The sequence below is a fragment of the Marmota marmota genome, unplaced genomic scaffold (assembly GCF_001458135.2).
Source record: "Marmota marmota marmota unplaced genomic scaffold, marMar, whole genome shotgun sequence".
Taxonomy (NCBI): Eukaryota; Metazoa; Chordata; class Mammalia; order Rodentia; family Sciuridae; genus Marmota; species Marmota marmota.
Genome location: NW_026000057.1, coordinates 43972257 through 43996234, shown reverse-complemented (window position 1 = coordinate 43996234; position 23978 = coordinate 43972257). Strand labels below are relative to the sequence as shown.

At 34.3% G+C, this 23978-nt stretch overlaps 1 protein-coding gene across 2 annotated transcripts in view; it reads left to right on the top strand.

The window, feature by feature from the left end:
- The window catches only part of Ndst4 (N-deacetylase and N-sulfotransferase 4), a 267266-nt gene that overhangs the window by 219800 nt on the left and 23488 nt on the right, over positions 1–23978 (top strand). For both annotated transcript variants that reach the window (XM_015484669.2, XM_048813840.1), the window contains exon 7: positions 10121–10303. In XM_015484669.2, coding sequence (XP_015340155.1) covers positions 10121–10303 — 183 coding nt within the window. The remainder of the gene's footprint in view (positions 1–10120; positions 10304–23978) is intronic.

Genomic DNA, 23978 nt, shown 5'->3' with positions numbered 1-23978 from the left:
ATTAGAGTCTACATGAATCTGTATGACCTCACTAGGACCTTCAGAGCAGCCATAGTGGACCTCTCAGTGTCCCTTGTTAGCTCTCCGTCTGGCTCTTTATAACTGCTATTTTAAAGTTTTATTTCTCTTAATTTTTGTTCTATTCAGCCCTCAATTGTTCCCTCTTAGGTGAAATCACTGCAGTATCCATCAGTTACCTAAATGGAGAACCTGAGTATCAACTTGATCTTTCTGGTTTTTATCTCTGACATTGAATCAAATACATCATTAAAGATTCTAATCAAACATAAATCCCTAGAGATTTGGTATCTTCATCTTTTGGATCTTATTCTTTCCTATTCCATTGGCACCATTCAGATAATCATTACTTTCCAATCATGTGCTCATGACAACCTTCTAAATGACTCATGACTTCCAGTTATACATGTGCATATACAAAATACGCATTCCACCATGTCTCTTCCCTCCCAAAGATCCTTCAAGTGTTCCCATTGCTTCTAGGGTTAAAGGCCAAACCCCTCAAGAATTTAAAAAATCTATATGAACTGGTCTTCTCCTTTTCATGCTTCCCCACTCCCTTTCATAGACCACATTTTAAAACTTATAATTTCTAGAATGCATTGTTACCAACTGCCTTTCATCCACACCTTCTCTTTTGTCTAACATAACTTCAGCTGCACACCACCCACCCTACTCCAACCATCCTCTCACCTGACATGTCCCCCCTTGTTTTCCAGATTGCATTCTCCTTTTTTTCAAGATTCCTTCTGTCATTCTTAGATGAGCTCCCTGCCCAAGCAGCTATGTGCTGTCACAGAGTATTGGGATTTCCAGTTCACTTTGTGTCATAATCTACTGCTTCATTTTCTGTACTCCCATTTGACCCTAAGTTCCTTTCAGCAAAAACTGTGCATAATTTACTCATTATAATTTCTCCAATTGATAATACATTGGTAGAAACATAATAAATATTTGTCAATTGGTTGAAAGTTGAATAAAGACGCTTTTTTTTCTTTTCACTGAAGAGTTGAACTCTATTTGAAGCTTAAACTGATTGCTAATGGACAGGTTTTTTCTACCCAGTGGCTAAACTGCCTAGGATTATTCCTGGGGTTATGAATTTGCACTTCAATGACTTTTATGTGGCATTATTGCAACAGCGTTGAAAAGGAAATTTGATCTCTTACAAAAAAAGAGTGAAGTGAATTTGCTTAGAGGAAAAGCATCTTTGGTTGCTTCCCATTGTGTAAAACCAGGATATCTTTGTTCAGTCTCAGGGTATTCTAAAAGGCAATTATCATAACATCTAAAATTTCTGTTCTGACTTGCCTACTGAAGAAAAATAAAACACAAATATATACAAAAACAATATGCTTCAAACATGTGTTGGCTTTTAATGACTTAAACCTCTATTAATGTACAAAAAAAAATGGAAACTGGAGCTCCTGCTCACTGAAATATATCAGGAGCCTTCTGTTCTCTGTTAGAACAGCTGCCCCATTTACTGCTGCTTTGACGAAGTCACTGCCCAACTTCTCTATTCAGGAAGATCAGTGTTTACACTCTAGTCGGTCTTGAATCAAAACAGTTCTGATTTGTTAATAATTCACTAACCAAATATTATGACTGAAATACTGGGACACTGGTAAATAATCAGATGCAGAATGGAACTTCCGTTGCATTTAGTCTGATCGTAGAAATGGAAAACACAAATAAAAAATGTAATTTAGCAATTCATCCTGTCCTATCAAATGCCAGCTGTTTTCAGGGTTGTAAGATAGAATGTTTTGTTTTTCCCCTCACGTCTTTAGAATTCAGGGACTAATTGGAAAGCAATCAAGCTACTTCACATTTTCTACTGGCAAAGAAGTGTATGTCACCGAGGATACATTTGTTCATTCAATAAATATTTGCTGCACACCTATTATGTGCCAGGAATTTTGTAAAGCACACAGGAATGGACAATAGCAGCAGAGTCTCTGTATTCAAGGAACTTACCTGCTAATATGGGAATGAGGGAATAGACAATAAATAACCAAACAAACACACAGTATGTCAAGTGGTGAGGACCCTAAGGGGTAAGGGGATGGGGAGGGCTGTTTGCTTTAGAGGGCATTAGATGGGCGAAGCAAGAGAAGCAATTCATTGAACTACACTTGAGTAGCATCTGCTTTAAAAAAAATGCTCGTTGCACTTTTTAAAATTAAACAAAGGATTCCATTAAACAATCTTCTCCTGATTTTTATCTGCAGTCACCAGTGGTGGACAAACTTGAATTTATTAAGAAATAACATGAGTACAAAAGAGCTTCACATATTAAGTATTGAACTTAGTCACTTTTGCTCTTGTGTACATGTATCTAATATTTTGTGGTTTAACTATAAATTATATTAGTTATCAAAGGCTGTAACATATACAGATATCATAAAAACAAAGAAATACTGACTTTTCTTATGAAAGGTATTATAAAAGATAATAAATTTATTATACTTGATACATTACAGTAGTCCCTATTTATCCACAGGGGCTACATTCAGAATGATCCTTAGATAGGACCAAACTTTGTATATACAGTGTTGTTTCCTATACATGCATACTTGTGACAAAATTTAATTTATAAAATAGACCAAGGAAGAGATTAGCAATAATAATAAAACAATCATAACAATGTACTCTAGTAAAAGTTATTCAGTTTATGAATTGTTTTCTTCGGGAATTTTCCACTTAATATTTTTGAACTATGGTTGACTACAGGTAATTGAAACCTGGTGAAGAAAAACTACAGATAAGGGGGACTACTGTATTCTACATTTACTTTAATTGAATAGGCATCATCATAAAGTGTTTTTCATTTATCAGATGTTTTATGATACCTTAACTTGTTTAAGTATCACAACAAACCTGTAAACTAAGTTATTGTTTTCATTTAGCAATGCAGAAGCCTGAGATTCAGAGAAGTTAATTAATAGGTAAAACATTCTGATTTCACATTTCATGTTTATACTGTCCCATTGTCTGCAAACCCCAAACAATATGCATTAGTACATTTTATAGCAAAGCAAATTTCTATATTTTCAGACTTGTGAAATAAATAAAAACTTGTGGGACGCTTTAATCCATCTCTTCTGATTTTTAAAAAACTCTACATTATTTTCTTCATTAAATGTGCTCCAAATTACAAAGACTCAGGTTTTCAGACTCAAGGAAAGTCTTACTTTCAACAGTCAAGGGTATGGAATGCTAAACCCTCAAAAAGAAATAAGTGATTAATTATAAATGCTTGTGGTGTTACACATCTTATGTGAAACCACAGTGAAAGTCACATGGAGCCCTGAGCGCTCTGCTTAGGGAAGTAGCCTAAGTAGAAGATCAATAGCGAGAGTGTATTCCGAGTGAGACTTAAAGACATGCACTCTTCCACTTTTAGCAGTCTATTCTTTTTCGATCTATCTGACCTACAGACCAAGGGACAAGTTTGACTTCAGAGCTTTCCTTTACTTCTCTCCTTCTTCCCTCCTTCCTCTTTTTCCTGTTTCTTTCTTTTGCAAACCTTAATTGCAACAAGAATAGTAAAATCTACCTAAATGAAATACTTAGTTTTTCTCTTCAATATTTATTATATTGAAATGTCTAGCATCAGTAGTCAGCTGAAATGTATGTACAGGTATGGATAAGGATATTGAAATAACAAGGTTTATTTCCTTCATTTCCAAAAATAAAAACATGAAAATGATACTTTACATTGAATAAGTCATGGGGAAAATTCATAACTGACATACTGTTAGTTGTAATATAAGATTGTAACAAATAAAATGTACAAGATAGTTACAATGATAGAAGAAGAGGAAGCAGAAAATAAGAGAAGAAAATCTACCGAACTTATTCCAAAGTTTTAGCAGAACCATAGCATATGAAAGGGCACCAATTCTGGTGCCCTAACTTTTTGATTTTTAATTTTATATTATTGTGGTAAGAACACAACATGAGATCTACATTTTTAACAAAATTTTAAGTGTACAATATACTTGTCGACTACTCTAAATGCTGGTTTTTCTGGGATTCTCAGTATAACCTCAGATAGGTCATTGAATCCATTGGTACTTATTTCTCTAAAATAGAATAGCTTCTTAGTACCTATTCAAGAAATTAAAGAAAAACTTTACAAAAATTTAAAGTAAATTTACAAATATTTTAAGTACATTAACATTATTCAACAGCATAAAGTGTTAAGAAATGTCAACCATAACCAACCTCCAATATGTTTCATTTTTGGAAAACAAAATGTCATGTATAAATAGTAGATTTCAAAATAATGGCAATCTTTGGAATGAGTGAAAAAATACTATACTTATATTAGGTTTGGGCAAACTCCTTACTTTGAGTGTCTAAAATATGTAAGCATTTACCCAGATACTAGTTGCTCCAAACTAAAGAGGTATAAGCTGCCTGTCATTATCAACTAACATTTATGTCCTGTGTGTTTAGATGAAGAAACAGTATTGCATTCAAATGGATAATGTTAAGCGTAATTTTACTCTCTGTCTCTTGCATGTTCCAGCCTGCATTCAGAACAAAAGAAAGATCCAAATTGCTTTCATATGAAAAATATGAGTACAATGCCAAAGCCCATCAGGGACGTTTTCTCTTATATTCCATCTGTCTTCACGTTTTATGAGAACTAAAAGCCTAATCAATAATTTAACAAGCTAATGGACATATTTTTAAACACAATGGACTCCTTCTGAAAAGGGGCAAACCATCAGAGCCACAGAGGTAAAAATGGAAACTGACTGCTAATACTTAATGCTGGTCGTGAAAAATGCCATGTTAGGGCACGAGTACAGGGCAAGCTGACTTAAAGTGGGGCACACCTCTTCCTGCTCCACACAGCTGTTGCTTCTTTCTGTGTTTGCTATCATGCTACTTCCTATGAACCACATATCTGATTCCTGTTTAAAAGGTTTGATGTTTTAGAGGCATTCTTATATACAGAACTAAGCACTTGAGTTTTAATAAATATTTTAAATAAAAATGAATCCTATAAAAAATTCTAAATTCCAATTTAAGGTACTATATAATATATTCTGGCTATTGATATTCATGACCACAAAATTTACAATGACATTGTATTTGTTATACAAGTAAGAAAAGCAAGAAAACTATTCTGGCACTGACAGTGAATATATCTGAACTCAACCTAGAGTTGAATATATCTGAACTCAACCTAGATGCTTAATTTTACAGAAAAAAATAAGATCTTTAATTTTTATTTTAGTTTTCCTGTTTTTTATTTTCTTCTTCATGTATTTTGGATATTAGCCACTTCATAAAAGAGACAAAAGTAAACCATTATTAGTCATTAATTGTGTAGCTTGGAATTAAAAACTTGGCATGAGAGCCACTTGCCTGCATTAATGCAGCAGTATCCTGTTTGTCACTATGACAGTGTTTTCCCCTCACTTAATAATTGTCCAGAGTTCATTTATATTTACCAAACCCTCTATCATCAAGATTTATACATTACCATATTTGAAAGCACCATTTTCCTTGAATCGACAAATGATTTTATTCCACAATGGATTTATTCCACAGATCATATCTTCTCAAATTTGGCTTATGCATAAATATTATGGCTCAACTATAATATTATGGTTGGCAATCATGTTAACAAAAAATGTTGTTTTTAATGAATAATTAGTTGACAAGAAGCTTACCAACTTATTTTTATATTATTGCTGTAGACAAAAGGAAGAATTAAGGCTTGTTTTATGTTTGACCATAAGGGAGTTGACAGCCTTGAGAGTTGAAAGAGAAACACCCATGGAAGTGCCAAGAACAAGATTAGGCAACCTAAGGGTATGCTTGGTGACAGAAGTAATGTCACCCAGACCTCCAGGCCCCTTGGGAACCCCCTGCAACTGACTGTTGATGTTAGCATTTTATGTTTCATTCTTAAAGTCATCCATTGAACAAGATGTCCTTGCCTCCTTTTGTCCTCTGAGAGATAACTCTCATTATATGAATCAATTCATATCTCTGAGCAGGAATATTTCAAGGTACAATGAGTTGCGCATATGAACAATTTGCACCCATGCAGTACTCTCATATTTTCTCTAAATGATATTTTGGGATTATTAAGTAAAAGTATTCTTAACATATAGCAATGAAATAATAAACAAAATAAGTAAACAAAAGGACAGGATAAGTAGAAGATGCACCATCATGTTAAAATAGTAGCAATATATTATAAATTTGTGGAAAATTGCTGCTATATCCTACTGCATATCGTTTGACTTCCTTTATGTAGGCCTCAAACCACATGCATTCTTAATTTATCTTATTCTCCCTACACTCTTCAGAATATTTTTTTTTCTTTAAAACAAGTCAGTTGTCCAGAAATACTAAAACTAAAATGCTCTGTCTGCACAATAGGTGCTTTTAGCAAGCCAGATATGCACAGTTAAGCTGTGCCTGCAGAATTGTTTTTCTTAAAGTGCAGTCAATTGACCATATACCAGCACTAATTTGTTTCTAACCAGCAAGGCATGTGCACATGCTGCCCCATACAACAGTGATTGCAACTGTAGTGTCCAGGGTGCTTCTTTTTATTTTCAGCAAAGGGAAATTTAATTGCACAAGCATGCCTCAGCTTAGAACCACATAACATCTCCAGACTCTGCTTCCTTCCACAGTCAGATTTTCTATTTGCCCTGCATTAAGTTTTATACATCCTTCATAAAAACAAAGCTTAGTCTCCTATAGAAAATTCTGGAAAAATTACTTAGAACTAGTCCACTACAAAAATCTTTTAATTACGTTAATACCTCAATGAAATGATCACATGTATTTGCCTGTCATCTAAAAATAATCTTTACAATTCTCTCAAAGTAGATTTTTTAAAAATAATTTTGTCAGACTTTAGGTGTTCACCAGAGCTTTAAAATTCCATCTTAAAATAACAGCACTAGAGGGCAGGTGGTAGATTTCTAGGACATGTTATATTTCTTTAGGCACTCAGCCTGTAGCCTGTTTTTTTTTCATAATAATTTCAGTCCTGGGAAACTATAATTATCTTGAAGCACACTACTTACACTGTCTTATTTCTTAATTACAGTAGTGACATGAGATAAATGCATACTTATTGGGATCAAATGCATATTATTTTGTGGTGATTATAAAGAAGTTCTCATGACAACAATTGCAATTATATGGTCATCAACTACTGATACTGTTATGTTCTAGAAACTCTAATTAAGTCCTGCCAAGAGAACATTTCCTATTCGAGATAAAAGAGCTAAAGGGTGAGAGAATGGCCAATGCAAAAACCTATGACAGATAACTCGAGCTTGTTCAAATGATCCCATATGAATCTCAAGTAATATTATTATATCATCTAACATTTGGGAGAGTCAATGTAAACTTCTACCTAAACAAACTATATAAAGAATATTCTTCAATATAGTCTCTCTTTTATGATCTGCAAGTATAAAGTTTGAATATACCCAAGGGAAAAAGTAGACAAGAAATATGACAGAAATGATATTATATCCAAAGATAAATTCTGAATCTATTGGTAGCATTGTTTTCAAATACTATAATTCATTGTCTTAAAAGTTTTAATTTAGGGGTCAGTTTCCATAGTAGCCCTTCTGCAGATAGATGTAAAGGTTGCCTTGCCCACCACCCCCCAAAAGAAAGAATTTTTCATTCAGGATTCCAAAAAATAATGTATCTTTTGTCATTCTATTTCAAAGAAGAAAGAAAAACTATAAGTTGCCAAGATAATACTTTCATCGTTTTTTCACTGTCTTCTATAGAAATATGTACTTTATCTTTTTTGTAATGGAGAAAGGGAAAAAATGATGGGTGTCAGATTCTATATATGAATATGCTTGGGTGGAAGGTCTCAGGCATATCCTGTGTTGGAAGCAGGAATCTGGCTTCCTGAGTTTGAATTCCTGTGCTGATGCTCTCTAGTTGTGGACTTCAAGGAGTTATTTAACTGCTCTGAGTCTGTTTCTTCATCTGTGAAGGGGACAATAGCAGGACCTCCATTGTAAGAGCATGGAAAAGATTTAATTCTTCATATATGTAAAGGGCTTAGAATCATACCTAGGACATAGTAAATGCTTTGTAAACTTTAGATATTCATTTTGTAATTCTGAAAAACTAAGGGTGAAGGGTCATGTTCTCATCTTCTCTTTTTTGCTTTCAACTATAATGGGGAGTGAATCTGATAATTTCAAGAGGTTTTCCTCAGAGAATTCTTTTCAGTATTCTAGTATGACATATGGAAAAACACTGCCTTTTCCAAACTAAAAGGGCATTCAAGGAAGGAACTTGGTATCTTTTACTTATAATTCCTTTCCAGAGTATTGTTTATTGAATTCTGGTGCAAAGTAATGTTTTTTTATTTTGAAACAAAAGGTCTCTTCTCTGGGCATTTGCAGTTATACAGTGACATATCTTCTGAACTGAAGGTCATCAGTATAACCTTTACTGCAGAGAGTAGCCAGCCGGGTCTGCAACAAAAAATGGTATTGTAATGGCACTGCATACCCATTTTTATTTCCAAATAACCCAAAATAACCACATCCAGCAACATACTCTCTTAAAAGAAAGTATGTGAACAATATTACCAAACCTTAGCTTTTGAGACACTTGACTTTTCTTCAATATTTACTGTTCAATTTCAAATTTTGCATTTATTCTACTATTATTAATTGTAACATTTTATTTTCCTGTTTTATTAAATAAATTAATGAAGTACTTTATTCTATTACATTGATTGCTTTGAACGTTTATAGATTTATATAATTGGTAGTAAATTTACTTTTAAACTATTTGTATTTTAAAATAACTTGACATGTAGGAACAAATACAAAATATTGTTACAGAAAAAGAGCTCTTTTTTAATGAGCTGCAGAAGTAATCTCTGCAATTTAGATCAAAATTATGTCATTCTCCTTTATTTGGTATTTTTAATTCCTGTTACAATGCCTGATAGATTGTAAATTAGATTATCACTATAATTACATTCAGAATTTTGGTTGGTCTCTCCAGAACAATCTATATTTCATTTTCCTTAGTTTATATACACAAAAGAACAACAGTAACTGAAATGCCATATAATTTTAGAGTTAACATTGAGGTTTAAAAAATTGTAAGAAGTAGAGGGGGTAGAGAGAGAAGAGGGGAGGGAAGGGGAGGGGAGGGGGGATAGTAGAGGATAGGAAAGGCAGCAGAATACAACAGACACTAGTATGGCAACATGTAAATCAATGGATGTGTAACTGATATGATTCTGCAATCTGTATACGGGGTAAAAATGGGAGTTCATAACCCACTTGAATCAAAGTGTGAAATATGATATGTCAAGAACTATGTAATGTTTTGAACAACCAACAATAAAAAATTTAAAAAAATAATAAAAAATTGTAAGAAGATTAGTGAGTATGGATAAATGTAATCAATTTCTGTGCAAACATTATTTGTTTTATGAAATTAAATTTTTAACTGATACATTAAAACATAAAAATTGAACATATTACTGGGGTACTATGTGATGGTGCAACAAATATATATTGCATAATATGCAAATCAGGTATTTCCTCAAGCATTTATCATTTCTTTATGCAGAAAGCAATCAAAATCCTTTATTGCACTAAAAAATCTCCATTAGATAATAAACAAGTATACTAAAGTCTGATTCTGTTTCAAACTCTGTGTGTGTTTGTGTGTGTGTGTGTATCTACATCAGAAAATAGCTAAACCAATGTTTTAATTTTAGAACTGATCTGATTCTGATGCTTCAGTAGTTTGAAAATTACTTGATTTGATGATTTGATGATACTGATTCCATAACAGGGAAAAAACTGATATTGAAAATTTACACTATACTTTGGATAAGCAGAGAGGGAATGCCAATCTCAATAACAACTTTAAGAGTGAATTTAAGTGTTAGTTTGATGGAGAAATTAAATGTGGGTCCTTCCCTATAAAAAGATAATTGTACTTCCCATGAAATTCCAAAGTAAGGTGACATGCTTCCTGGAGATTTTGCTGCCACTTTTGAGCTTAAGCAGATGATATTATGTAGTCATTTTTATCTATCTTTCAGATCAGTATTTTCATGACCCATTTATCTAACTATGGAAATGATCGTCTGGGGTTGTATACCTTTGTGAACTTGGCCAACTTCGTGCACAGCTGGACCAACCTGAAGCTGCAAACTCTGCCTCCAGTGCAACTGGCTCACAAGTACTTTGAGCTCTTTCCTGAGCAAAAAGACCCTCTCTGGCAGGTAACATTTAATATTCTCTCCTGGGGTAGAGGGAAAGAAACTAGCAATTTGTGACTATCTAATATGTGTTGGGAAATCTGCCAGACATATTAAAACTGACATTTAAACACAAGCTGTTTTCCTATCCAATAATAGCCTCATTCTCTTCTTCAACAATATTTTTATTTGTATTACATATCAAATGTTTGCAGTTTTTATTTCTATTCCTGGGTTATTTGTTTGATCAGTTTGAAAGTTTTGCATTGAGGATGCTGTTATATTGTTGGTGTGCTCCCCATGCCAAAGATTTGACTAGTTTGCAGCATATATACTAACTAGCAGTAAAATGGTTAGCACTCAAATAATTTAATGTAAAAAATACTATCAAAAAATGGTTAGCACTGAGTATTTGGGACATAGAAACCAAGAATCAAGATAATCTAAGACCCTGTAACTAGATTCTAATCTGTATGTTCAAAATACAGTACATACAAAAAAGGAAAAGCAAAGTTTTCCCTAGTGCCATAAGATTTAGTGTCTCCTTAGCATATCTTCACTTTTCTTTAAATCTTACTAATTTTTCACTAACATTAGACCTACTAATAAAGAGAACTGTCAATTTTAGGATTTCTTTTACCGATAATTCAACTTCACGTGGGGCCACTCAGCTTGGATGCATCAAGTGTAAACTATCTGCTTCTTAGCAGTTAGCCAGGAAAATGCTCCCTCCCACTCTCCTAGTTCTTTATGCATCAGATTATATCGACCCACACAATCAATAAGCTGGCTACAGAGAGCAGATCAGATGTTCCCCTGCTAAGCAGTCTCTAGAGAAGTAGTATCATCATTAATGAGAAATTACTGCAAAAACAGAATTTTTACTACCTCTCTCCACCTCTCTCCTCCTCATTAAGATTGTTTCTTCTTTTTCCATAAATCATGTTTCATTTGACTATATCTTCACAGTCAGGAAGTCTTTTGACATTTTTATTGAGCATCTGCTATGTGTAAGGCAATCTACCTGCTCTAGAGCATACAAAGAATAAGATATGACACATTCCCTCAGATCCTGTGTAGGGTTTGTTCTTTTCCACTATCATATTTTGAAATGTGTTTTAAACTGACTGCTCTGCTAAGTCATGCCATATTCTGCTGATTTATCCAGTAGACACTCACCACTTGTGTTTACATTTAACTGCTCACGTTAATTCTCTTCCCTTCAGATAAGTTGCTTGGTTTTTGGAATACAACTTAGACAAATAGAAACAATTTTTTATGAGTGTGTGGAGTCACATTAAAAGATGATTTTATAAATGCAAAGCATTATATCCCATAAATGATGATTACTCAATGGCTCACATGCTTTTGTAAAATTGATGAATCATTGATCGTAAGTCACTTATTTTCTTACATGTTTATATATGAAATATCTATAATTTATGTTTCAGTAATAATAGAAAGCAGCCAAATTATCAAAGTTTCAGACAGATGGCTGACATAAAAAGAATCAATCAATGGCCTTCAACTCTCTTTTCTTTTGGAGAAAAGAGGTTCTGGTTTTAAAATAATGAAATAAATTGTCATATTTTTTGAACTTTATAAAATAAAAATATTTATGTATTAATATTGTTTTGCTATCATTGAAACACTTTTTTACAATGGGAATATAATCAAACATAGGGCTACTCCAATATGATTTGGTTAAGATAATGATTCTAAATACTGATTAAATGTTTTTTACATATAAAATTATCAGGTATTGTGCTAATGAATTAGGGATACAATATAAAATTGAAATAAAAAATGGGGATGGGGTTGTAGCTCAGTGGTAGAACAGTTTCCTAGCATGTATGAAGGCTTAGTCCCCAGAACTGCAAATAAATAAATAAGTAAAGAAATAAAATAATAATAAACTGCAATTATTCTTTATAGAATTATGATATTTTGGAAGGTATAATTATATTATAATATTAATATTAATATTAATTATTTATCAATAAACAATTGATCATAGCCTCAATAAAATAATACATTAATTAAATAATGAATATACCAATAAAATTAATAAACAAATAAAATAATTAATCAGAAACTATTTCATAGAATTCGCAAATTTTTGTTACTAATGTTCATATAAGTTTAGGAATATTCATATATATTATCATAGCAATCTATTGCAAGAGTATTTAAGTTACACTCAATAAGAAATGTTTTTATTGAAATATTCCCTTTGCTACCTTATGAATTATATTATTTATATTGTTTATTTTTACCTAAAAATTAAATAAAGTTGTAAACATTCTCTGCTAATAAAAGTGTCACATAATCTGAAGTATATTTAACAAGAAATAGAAAATAGAAGAGTATTAAGTTCAAGAGAGAATTTAGATGCTTGAGATTTTAAGAGCAGTCAACTGATTGCAGCAAATTGGATAAACTTTGCCAATTATAAATGATGTCCAAAAAACTCTAAGTGGTAAAATAATGACAAAGTGCATAAAACCTTTATTTCTTTTCCTTGAAGATTATTTCTTCTTTCATGTTTATGTCTACAATATGGAACAGAAAGCTGAAGGTATTTCCTTTATACAATAAAAATTTAATTATTAAAAAGAACAGATAAGCAAACTTAGCATTTATTGGTAAACATTTTATAGTCCATTAATCATGACTCTGGAGTTAGGAGAGATAAATATGAGGACTCTGTCATTGTTACATACTGTCAAAATGAAATATTCAGATACCTTTTTGTGTTCATGAGGAGTTCTTATTTAGTATTATTCTCTTTTAAAAGTAAATCAACTATTATTTTTCTTTAGATTTTCAATTCACACTTTTTTNGAGGTGTGCAAAGAATAATAGAAATACAGCACTTGTTTCTTAGAAGTCAGAACGTAATGGGAAATAACCTTGAGGAACAGGTTAAAGACCACGGGAGAGCTTTGGAACCCACCAGTATCATTTGGATTTGATTGGCAATATGGAGCAATTAGATGTACATTCTACAGGTGAGAGTGAATTGACAAGAGAAAAATGTTAGTCAATATGGATAATAGGAGAAGACTTTTTTTTTCAGGACAGGAAAGAAAAGAGAGGTGGGCTGGGGTTGTGGCTCAGTGGTAGAGCACTTGCCTAGCATGTGTAAGGCTCTGGGTTCGAGCCGCAGCACCACATAAAAATAAATAAACAAAATAAAGGTATTGTATACAACTAAAGAAGAAAAGAAAAGAAAAGAGAGGAGAAGTTATAAAAACAATCTACATATGAGAGAAGTAGTCCCTAAATAGCTTCATGGCTATGAAGAGTAAGACTGTCAAATAAAAAGTGATAGAACTTGTTTGTAGGAGAGAAATAATAAGGAAAAATTATTAGAGAATAGTTAACCCACAGCTAGGAAAACCAAAGTACTACAATTGCATATTTTTCATTTTGATTCATTGCTCTTTTGGCTTTTCCAGTGAAATGGTCAGTATAATTTTTACCACTTCACAAATGACATAGTGAGAAACAGACTTCATTATCATCTAAAATATTTTTTTCTAATCAAAATTTTAAGTTTCTATTATACCATGCTACATCTCTATTCCTAACTCAATAACATTATGTTTCTTAACTCAATAATATTATTATCATTGAGGAATGTCCCTCAAATATGAAAATAAGTCCTTGTGATTTTAATTCTTTAATTTACAATGAAGCACGTCACTGTTCAGATTATACAAGAAGGTCAGATATTGTGACATCCCCAAATAGTGACATAAATCTTAGAGTTTCCATTTTTTGTCATTCAATAGCAAACATGTTCTTGTCAGGTATCGAATTCTTCACACAAGCCATTACTGAGTTTCAGTCATAGAAAAACTACTTGCAGAGAGCTCCATAAAATATAAAATATTATAACACTTTGATACTTTCTGAACTAAAATCTTCATAAAAATATGTTTATAAAAGGATGGAGAAAAAATATATTTGAGCACCTCATTCAAGTAAAAAAAAGTGTTCTTTATAGAATAGTGTGCTTTACAGAAACTTCTAGTAACTTAATGTCATATGATGAACTAATTACACTATTCAGCCATCTAATCCATAATAGTTTGGAAATTCATTTTTTTATATTGACTTGGTGATCTGTTCCCTATAAAGATATTAATAAAAACATGAACAAAAATATAAAGTACTACTTGCTGGAGGGTGGAGTCCTCTGTTTACAGATAGAGCTACAAAGCAAACATGCAAACATTTTACTATGAGGATATTTCTTGGAAAAAGGTCAATAGCATTGGTTTATTTAAGTAAACATGGGTATAATATGATGAGGAACACAAAGATGTTTAGAATACACCACAGAAATGCTCTGCTTAAAGCCATACTCTTGAAGTTGTCACCTACCCAAACACACACAGAGCTAAGGCCCTCCAGCCCCAGCCCAGAGGCTGGCATTTATCGTTATCCATAATTCAGGGCACTTTGGTAGAAAAGTCTGAAAAATGATGAGACTTTCATGTGCCACAGGAGTTCTATACAGAGAGCATCCATTATGAACCAGTGCACTCAGCAAAGGGGAGGCTTTTCCAAGATACCAAGGGGCTAAATGGCTTTCACATGGAGGACAAAGAGAATCGGAATCCTGGTAAAAAGATGGGGTTTGTTTCAGAGATTTTCCACATGCATTTGCTGATTAAAGTGTTGAGAATAAACATCCCTTGCCGCTTAAAATGCCTCAGTAGTGCACATGGGTTGCATTAGGCTTAAATGACAATGAAAGACAAAAAGTTGGAAGTCATCAGCCTGGAAAAAAAAAAAAAGACTTGGAAAATGGTGTTTGTGGAAATGACAAAGCAAAACTTAATAAGCAGGATAGATTTTAAAACAACATAACCATTTAGGGAGGGATAAAAGGTAATTTTTAAAATCGCCTTTTATAGCATTCTTCAGACAGTGAGGTCAGAATAGCAGAAGGCAAGCCAAGGGGAAATGAGGAGGAAACCAATAACCTCTAAAATGTTTGTAATTAACAAAATCATCCTTTCACTGTGAGCACCGGGTGTTTCTAAAGTTTCAACTATTAAGCTCTAGGTATGTCCTAGTTATCTGGAACAGGCACATGATATGGATGGGGATAATCAATCTTGAACTGAGAATTCCTCAGTGTCCTTGTCAATTAAGGATGTAGAGAAGAGATGAGCAAAGCAGGTTGGGGTTTTTGTTTTTGGTTTTGATTTTGGTTTTTAGAGGTAAAAGGGAAATGTAGGCTTGATGAGATCTAATGAAAACAGAAGTTATTTTCGTGCATCTATAAAAACATGGACTTCAAAATAAAGTAGGTAGTATGGTGTTTGTTTTTAAAAATCCATGGTTTTAGTTTGATTACAAATTTGCAATTTTTACTTTTGGAGAGAAAAAATATGGGTGCTTCTATCCTTCTAAGTAACATAATTTCATGAGAATTTATTGCCCTTTCAAAGCCTTGACCATTGCTTCAGGGAGTCTTCTGCCCACCTTATTTATGTCTACTTAAAAGTAAATTTGCCTCATATATTCTTTGTACAAAACTGCCCATATCACCTTCCCTCTGTGAGAGCTGAGTTACATGCATTTTCACTAGACTGATACTATAACCAGGTGCTGCCTAAAGCAATAATAACTGAATTTCTTTTTTAAAAGTTTAACTATATCTATAGTGCTGGATACTTAAAATGGTAAATTATGGTTTAACATTACTGAAGCTTCATTTTCAGAGGGAATGATCAGACCAGAGAATGAAAAAGGATGAATGTAATTGCTTTGTAACTTTTTGACTTTTAAAATTAAAACAATTGAAAAAGAACAAATTATAAAGGTACAGGGGAACCCTTAAGCTTTTTTCGGGGAAGATTCTTTGACCTTCATAATAGTCTCTCTCTCTCTCTCTCTCTCTCTCTCTCTCTCTCTCTCTCTCTCTCACACACACACACACACACACACACACACTTTATTTAACTGCCCAGACAATCCCAGCCTAGGAATCCATATCTGAAACCAACTTGCTAGGTGACCTTCAGCAAGACCTGACTAAAACACCTTGCATCTCAGCATCCTCAGCTGTAAAGAAGGGATAATAATATCTGCCTTTCCAGACTGCTTTGAGGATTAGTAATAATCTATGTCAAGCAAGTGCCTAGAATATAGAAGGTAATCAATAAAAGTTGGATATTATATTTGCTGGTATTCAAATATTCAGACAACATAAGGAAAGTCAGAGTAGGGAAAAAATCTGAACAAACATTTCCAGAATATAAAATAAGAAATGCAAACACTCTGCTAATAAAGTTGTGATTATCAGACAAAAGGGGAAATATGCTGGCAAAAAGGGTAAAAGCAGAAATACAGGCATCTGGAAAATCTTCAAATAGCACAATATAGAGACAGCACAGTTATAAAGAAAGGCAATCTGCTGAATTTGAAGAATACAAATGCCAGGGACTGTAAAATACCTACAGGAAGAAGAGAAGTAATGTAAATTTGATTATTAGCAATAAAAACATTTGGAATAGCAAGTATTGTAACAGCATCCCAATAATTTTATTTGATAGTTTGCTCCTATAGATATAACATCTGGGAAAGTACAACTAGATATAACTGGCATCATTGTTTACAAATAAAGACATGTCTATCCGTGTTCTGTGTGTAAAGAGAAAAAGAAAACTCTTTTTAAGTTTTATATTAAATCTGCCTATGTCTGTGAACATTTATTTCACCAGTTTTGCAAGAAGAAATTAGAATGAGAAAGACATGGATACTGCAATAAAGAAGATAAGTGGCCTCATCGAACATATGAGAAACAGGAAAGATCTCACAGATAAGAGTTTGACTTTCAACAATGACACCAAATAATCCATTGGTTCACTCTTCTACCTTTGCTAAGCATAAAGAAACCTTCTGAGCAAATGAATAGAACACCTACTCTGATATTTGCCCTTTGCTGAGCTACATGTGGGGAAATTCAATAATTGTAGGTCGTGGAAAATACATTCATCTTGCCAAACACAATTGAGGAATGAAGTTCTTTGCAAATAAAGCAGTTATATGATACTGAAGTGATGGCATGAACACTTAGAAAGAACTAGCTTCTAGTGAAGGATAGAGCTGGAGATTTTCAATTTTTTTTTGTGTGTGTGGGGGGGGAGTTTCAGAATCAAAATTTCTACACAGTTCATATTATGTTAATTTTTAAACATATGTCAAAATTTGCCTGTGCCTATTGCTAAATATTTACTGTGTCTTTCCTAAGTCAATCAGTCAGTCCTCTGGTATACAAACATTTAATAGGCACTGCGTGTATTATTATAGCAATGAAGAAGACAGAGGCCTTGTCTTCAGAGAACTTAACATTTTAGTTGAGACAAAAAATGACAAAATCATGGAATTTGCAGGGAAATGGATGGCACTAGAGCAGATTATGCTAAGTGAAGCTAGCCAATCCCTAAAAAACAAATGCCAAATGTCTTCTTTGATATAATGAGAGCAACTAAGAACAGAGCAGGGAGGAAGAGCAGGAGGAAAAGATTAACATTTAACATAGACATGAGGTGGGAGGGAAAGGGAGAGAAAAGGGAAATTGCATGGAAATGGAAGGAGACCCTCATTGTTACACAAAATTACATATAAGAGGCTGTGAGGGGAATGGGAAAAAAAAACAAGGAGAGAAATGAATTACAGTAGATGGGGTAGAGAGAGAAGATGGGAGGGGAGGGGAGGGGGGATAGTAGAGGATAGGAAAGGTAGCAGAATACAACAGTTACTAATATGGCATTATGTAAAAATGTGGATGTGTAACCGATGTGATTCTGCAATCTATATTTGGGGTAAAAATGGGAGTTCATAACCCACTTGAATCTAATGTATGAAATATGATATGTCAAGAGCTTTATAATGTTTTTAACAACCAATTAAAAAAAAGAATTACTAGGGATAACAACTATACTATGTAAAGACATATACACACGAAGAAAATAATAATATAAATACTATAAATGAAGAAATCATGATGGGAAATCATCATAGACAAAAGTAGGAAGAAGTATGATCATCAGGGAAGACCAGCTGCATGGAGTTTTTTTTTTTTTCTTTATTTGATAGTTTTTATTAGCACATGGGCAATAATTGAATTGAGACCTGAAATGATAAGAAGTGCTGAAACTATTGACTGGATAAGTTGCAAAAGCCAAGAAAATCATTCATAAGTTGAACTAGGGTTACACAGGGGCCTCGTGATCATCTGGCAGGGTAGTCTATATCCTGAAATCTGTGGAAGAAACTCCAAGGTATTTCTCTACAAAGCAACTCACACATTCCTGAAGTCTACTCTGACTTGTGAAATGAAACTTTTCCTGTGGAGGGTCAGTCAACAGAGGTGCCCAGGGATTTTGAAAGTGGTCCAGGAAGTCTGTTCTTCAGATGGATACTTGCAATAAACCAGTCTATCAGTACAATTAACCTCTTCCTTTTGCTCCAGTTGCTTTACTAATCTGGACAAATGGAAAGAAAGAGCCAATGTGGAATCAAATAATAAACATCCTCTTATATACAGCATAATTTGATCATTCTAAACTTATTAACCTATTTAAGGCTTTTGACAACCATATGAAGTAGAGACTATTGACCATTTTTATAGTTAAGAAAACCAAGATCCAGAGAATTTAGAAAAAGACTTAAGGCATAGGCAGTGTTCCTTTTGAGCTCTTGCTCTTCATGACTGGCCTAGGCTATCCCTATAAATTAAGTAGGGGAAGCTTATGGTGGACATTAGCTTAAACCAGAACAATCAAATTTAACTGTGAATTGGGGTAAATATGAGCATAGTATAGAAAAATTAATTCTTCAAAGATTCAGAGGCAGTCATGGATTTTTCTATGAGAGTGAATACAGTATAGCTGAAGCAGCGGGTTGGTGTCAGCAGTTGTTAACTCAGATTAGTACCAAAGTGTCATCCACGAACGGGTTTAAATTGTCGCTGATACACCATGGGACAAGAAGCTCATGCCAGACTGTAAATCAGCTGTGTCACTAAGCACACTGGTTGTTTCAGCTGCATTTTATTTTTATCTTGTAACAGGATATTGTCATTGAAGCAAGAAATTCATTGATTCTCATTCTGGCACAAGCTCTTTACCTACTCATAGACAAGTACCTTGAAATATATTGAGCTGGAGTACAGTGAAGTTGTAATTATGACATTCAAAAAATCCTTGGCTAACTAACATGGAAATGTGTGTCTCACTCACATAACTGCCCCCAAAGTGGACAGGCAATCTAGGAGACAGACAACTCTGTGCCACAGTCCCCAGGCCAACAAGTTCTTCAATATATGGCTTCCACCTGAGTTCAAGGCACAGGCTGCAATTGTAGCCATGTCACAGATGGCAGTAAGTGGGACAGGGGAGACCCAGGGAGAGTGGCTTTACCTTAAGAGAATACTTTACATTATTTTGACTTCTTTCCAATGAACTGCAATTATCCATTTAAAGAAAACTAAAGTCAAGAGAGATTGTGAAGTGTGGTCCCTTGCTAGAAACCTATATACTAAGCAAAATATGGATGTTCCAATATTAGCTAAAGGAAAGGAGAATTGTTTAGTCTTCTTGTAACAGTAGAAAACATGGTTAGAGAGTTAAACTAAAGCAGGACTATGCAGGATTTAAAAATGAGTACTGAATCCTAAATTTATTATTTAATAGAGTATAAAATATTTCTGTTGAAATACAGTATTCAATAGAAAATAGAAATAACAGTTAAAATAAAAATCTGAGTTATGCAAAATTTTAAAAAGCAATGTTGAGTTTACTAATTTCTAATTAACTAATTTTGTTGTCCTTTCTTAAGACAAATTTTTAAAAATCCAAGATATATAAAATCTTTTCCAAAGTAAATTCTATCATAATGCAGCTGTCTGTATGTATACATTGCTAGCCTTTTTATTCTGTGCTTTATGCTTATTCCAGTGGGAGTTGAGGATAGAAAACACATTTGTATCAAGTGCATCTTTTAATTTCATAGAATGTGAATGGTCACTGCCCATAAGTAGTGTTCTTTAGAAGCAGAAGCTGAGAGAAGGATTCAGCTGTAAATGATTTATTGAAGAAATGTTTTCAGGAAAAAACTATAAGGAAGTTGTGTGATTGAACAAATAAAGGGAAAACCCTGGGTGAAGATGTGTTCTTGGCAAAGTATCACCTTGACTTGGTCTTCAGGGACAGTTAGTCACACAATTGCTTCACCTCAAGACCAGCAGGTCTGTCTCTTGTACCTTTGCATCAGCCACCCCTTGAGAGTGGGGAGGGTCTGTCATAAGGCTCTTATCCACAAGCCCAGGATCATTCTCAATCTGCCCCACTGAAGGCCATTAGCTGTTGAGGGGTTGGGAGGGGGCAGATAGGGTAAAGTTGCACACACACACACACAAAAGATATTTTTACTGTAGAAAAGAACATCCACCATAGTATACTCCTAGTTCCTGTTCAGCTCCACTTGGTTTTTTATTATGGGTAGTCCCCCAAGTTTTTCTAAGATTCTATGAACATAACCCCTGGAGAAACTTAAAGGAAAAGAGTTATTATGAGAAAGTATAACTGCCTTGCTGCATTTAGTCCTCAAACTGAAAGCAAATTTTCTCCTTGTCCCCTCTTCTGGATTTCCCTCTCCCTTGGCTCATGCTGTTGCTAGAAGCTGTGCCTGTGGACTCGGCTAGTCTCAGAACCAAATCAGTCCCCGTAGCTGTAGTTTGTTCCACTAACTCACCTCTTACAAATTGCCCCAAGATATGACAAAGAAAAGGTGTGCTTCAATAATAATAACTTAAGTTGTGAAGCAAGGAGCTCACTGTGGTGACTCTGTTCTGGTTGTCACCCAGCATTTGTCAGACAACGGTTGCTGTACTTTCCCATTTACAACCAAACCAGGTGCGGACATATTGAGCATCCTAGTGGATTATTTGAGTGCTAAACACAATTCTCCTATTCCCACTGTGTGGTAGCTACACTGCTTCCTCATGATGATCCAGCTTAATCATCTCCAGGAGGATGATTCATTTCTGTCTGCTAGACTACTGGCACAAGATGTCCAAAGTGACCAGGCAGAAATTCCACATTCCAGTCTGGTCATACTCCTACCACCCCCCTGGTGGGAGTTTTCCTCCTCAGGAACTAGAACTCCAAGACACACAGAACATGAAGTCATGGAAATGAAACTACAGAATGAGATTGATGGTGAATAGGTCTGCTCCTATATCCATTCCTTCATTCCTGAACTTAACTATACTATACTTTGGAGACATGGCACCAGGTACTAGCTTTCTATTTAAAGAGTCCACTATATCTTCAAGCAGGAGCCTCAATTTCATCTTGCAATAGGTCTTTTCACTAGATAGTGGGATAAGTTGAAGGACCAGTGACTCTCATGGTCATATGTTCATTACCACACTTCCTTTACCAAAAAGTGGCTCCTTTTATCTAAAAAAATATATATTATATGCAGTAACATGTCAATGAGTCACTCTGTGATGGCCAAGACTATGTGGGCAGAGAAGGTAAATGAATATTTTCAATATATGTCAGGACTGATCTGGATGAATCACTGCCCTTTTCAGGATGGAAGTGTCCAATATAATCAATTTCACACTAAGTGACAAGAAAATGCTATTTCTGGGATTTACAAATGATTTCTGTTACTGTCAGGTCAGATATTCAGCAGCAACAGTAAATTGAACCGACTAGAGGAGAAAAGGCCCATGCATGCTTCCATTTTGTTCCTATGGCTACTGCATTCGTGAGCCCTACGCATCAGCAGTGGGGTAGTGAGAAGAAAGGTTTGGTAACATCTGGTAATACCTGGAACTGGCTGGATCATACTGTCCATTTGGTTGTTTAGCATCTCTTCTACATTGGATACTCTCTGATTGTACATTAAAATACAATGCAAATTCTCTTTGCTCACTCTGGATCATAGCTATATTCACATGCCTCTTCCTTAGCAGTTACAAACCATAATCTTCCTAGGCTGTTATTTCAAGTTGTATGGCCAACTTGTCCTATGCTGTTCATCACTGCTGAATAGTCTGTCACATCCTTACCTTTGGCTGCTTACTACTTTATCCACATACAAAAATAATAGATGACAAGTACATTGTCCAAAATTCTGCCAATTGGAGGCATTAGCCAATGTTTTCAGGACCCCCTTCCCTAAAGAGGGCTACAATGTATCAGGAGTTCACAGGCTTCTACCAATACATGAGTCAACCCTTTCATGATCCACGCTTGGATTTTCCCCTCTTTGTTACCTAGAAGAAAACCTATCATGAAACTACATAAATAAGCAGATGGAAAGGTATCAGTGGAACAGTGTCCAGTGACATAGGGACAGGAGACACTTATTTATAAGCTCTCAGCATGAGGCCAATCCCAGATGTACCACTCTCATTGTACAACAAATTGTTACTGGACACACCCGAACTTATTTGGTGGGTTTGTCAGTACCAGTTAATGATCAATAAATATGACAACATGATCACATGAATGACCAAAGATAAACATTGTCTTCTGGAGTCCAACATAAAATCAGAAACTGTTGTTTGGATTATTTTCTTTAGAGGGTGTACCTTATTATAGAACCTTAGGTGTGTACATTGGGTTTTTATTCAATGGCTTTCCAGAAACTCCACTTGACACAGATGCCATAGTGTATCAAAGTCTGCCAGGATATATGGGCCAAATGTAATGGTGGTTTTTACCTCAGCTTTACCCTGCAAACCCGTTCCTTACTCTGGGCCCCATTCAAAATGTTTCATATCAAGCGATAATACTTTGGCCTGCAAAGCCCAACGAAGTCTATCAAGCACTGTGCTTCCTTCTTAGCAATAAGAATCATAAAGTAAAGCTGGAGTTGTATCTCAGTGGTAGAGCACTTGCCTAGCATGTGTTAGGCACTGGGTTCAAATCTCTGAAACACATTAAACAAACAAACAAATAAATATGACCATCTACAACTAAAAATATATTTTTTAAAAATCACACAGTACAATAACTCACCCTTTGTTATGGACAAGATGTCCAAGTGAGTTCCAGATGCCCACACCTCTAGGAACTTCAAAGGTAGTAGACTTCAAAAATTTTATATGATTGTTTTCCATCCTCTGAACTGTAGGCAGCCAGAATGCTTGCCAGTTGTCCAGTTAACACCATGTCATCAATATAATGGGCCAATGTTAGGTTTTGCCAAGTGTCAATATATTTCAGTTCCTTTCAGGCTATATAATGATACTAAGAAGAATTGATTTTAAAGCCCTAGTTTTGAAAAAAAAAATGCTAAAATTTTAATTGAGGAAAATAATTCTTCTCAAGCATTTTTTAAAAAAATTGTTAAAATAAAATTTGAGCTGGGCATGGTGGTACATGCTGATAGTCCTGTTTACTTAATGGGCTGAGGCAGGAGAATCACTTGAGCCCAGGAGTTTGAGGCTAGTCTTGACAACATAGTGAGACGGCATCTAAAAACAAATTGATAGTAATTATTTAAGGAAAAAAAAATACTTAAATATATATTTAAGTAATATCTTCCTTTAATGAGTTTTACTTTCTTCTTTTTAAAACAAAATTTCCAAGTAGTGTAGATGGAGATTTAGCAAAGTAATTATTGAGAGTTTAAATGGAATAGAGATTAATTT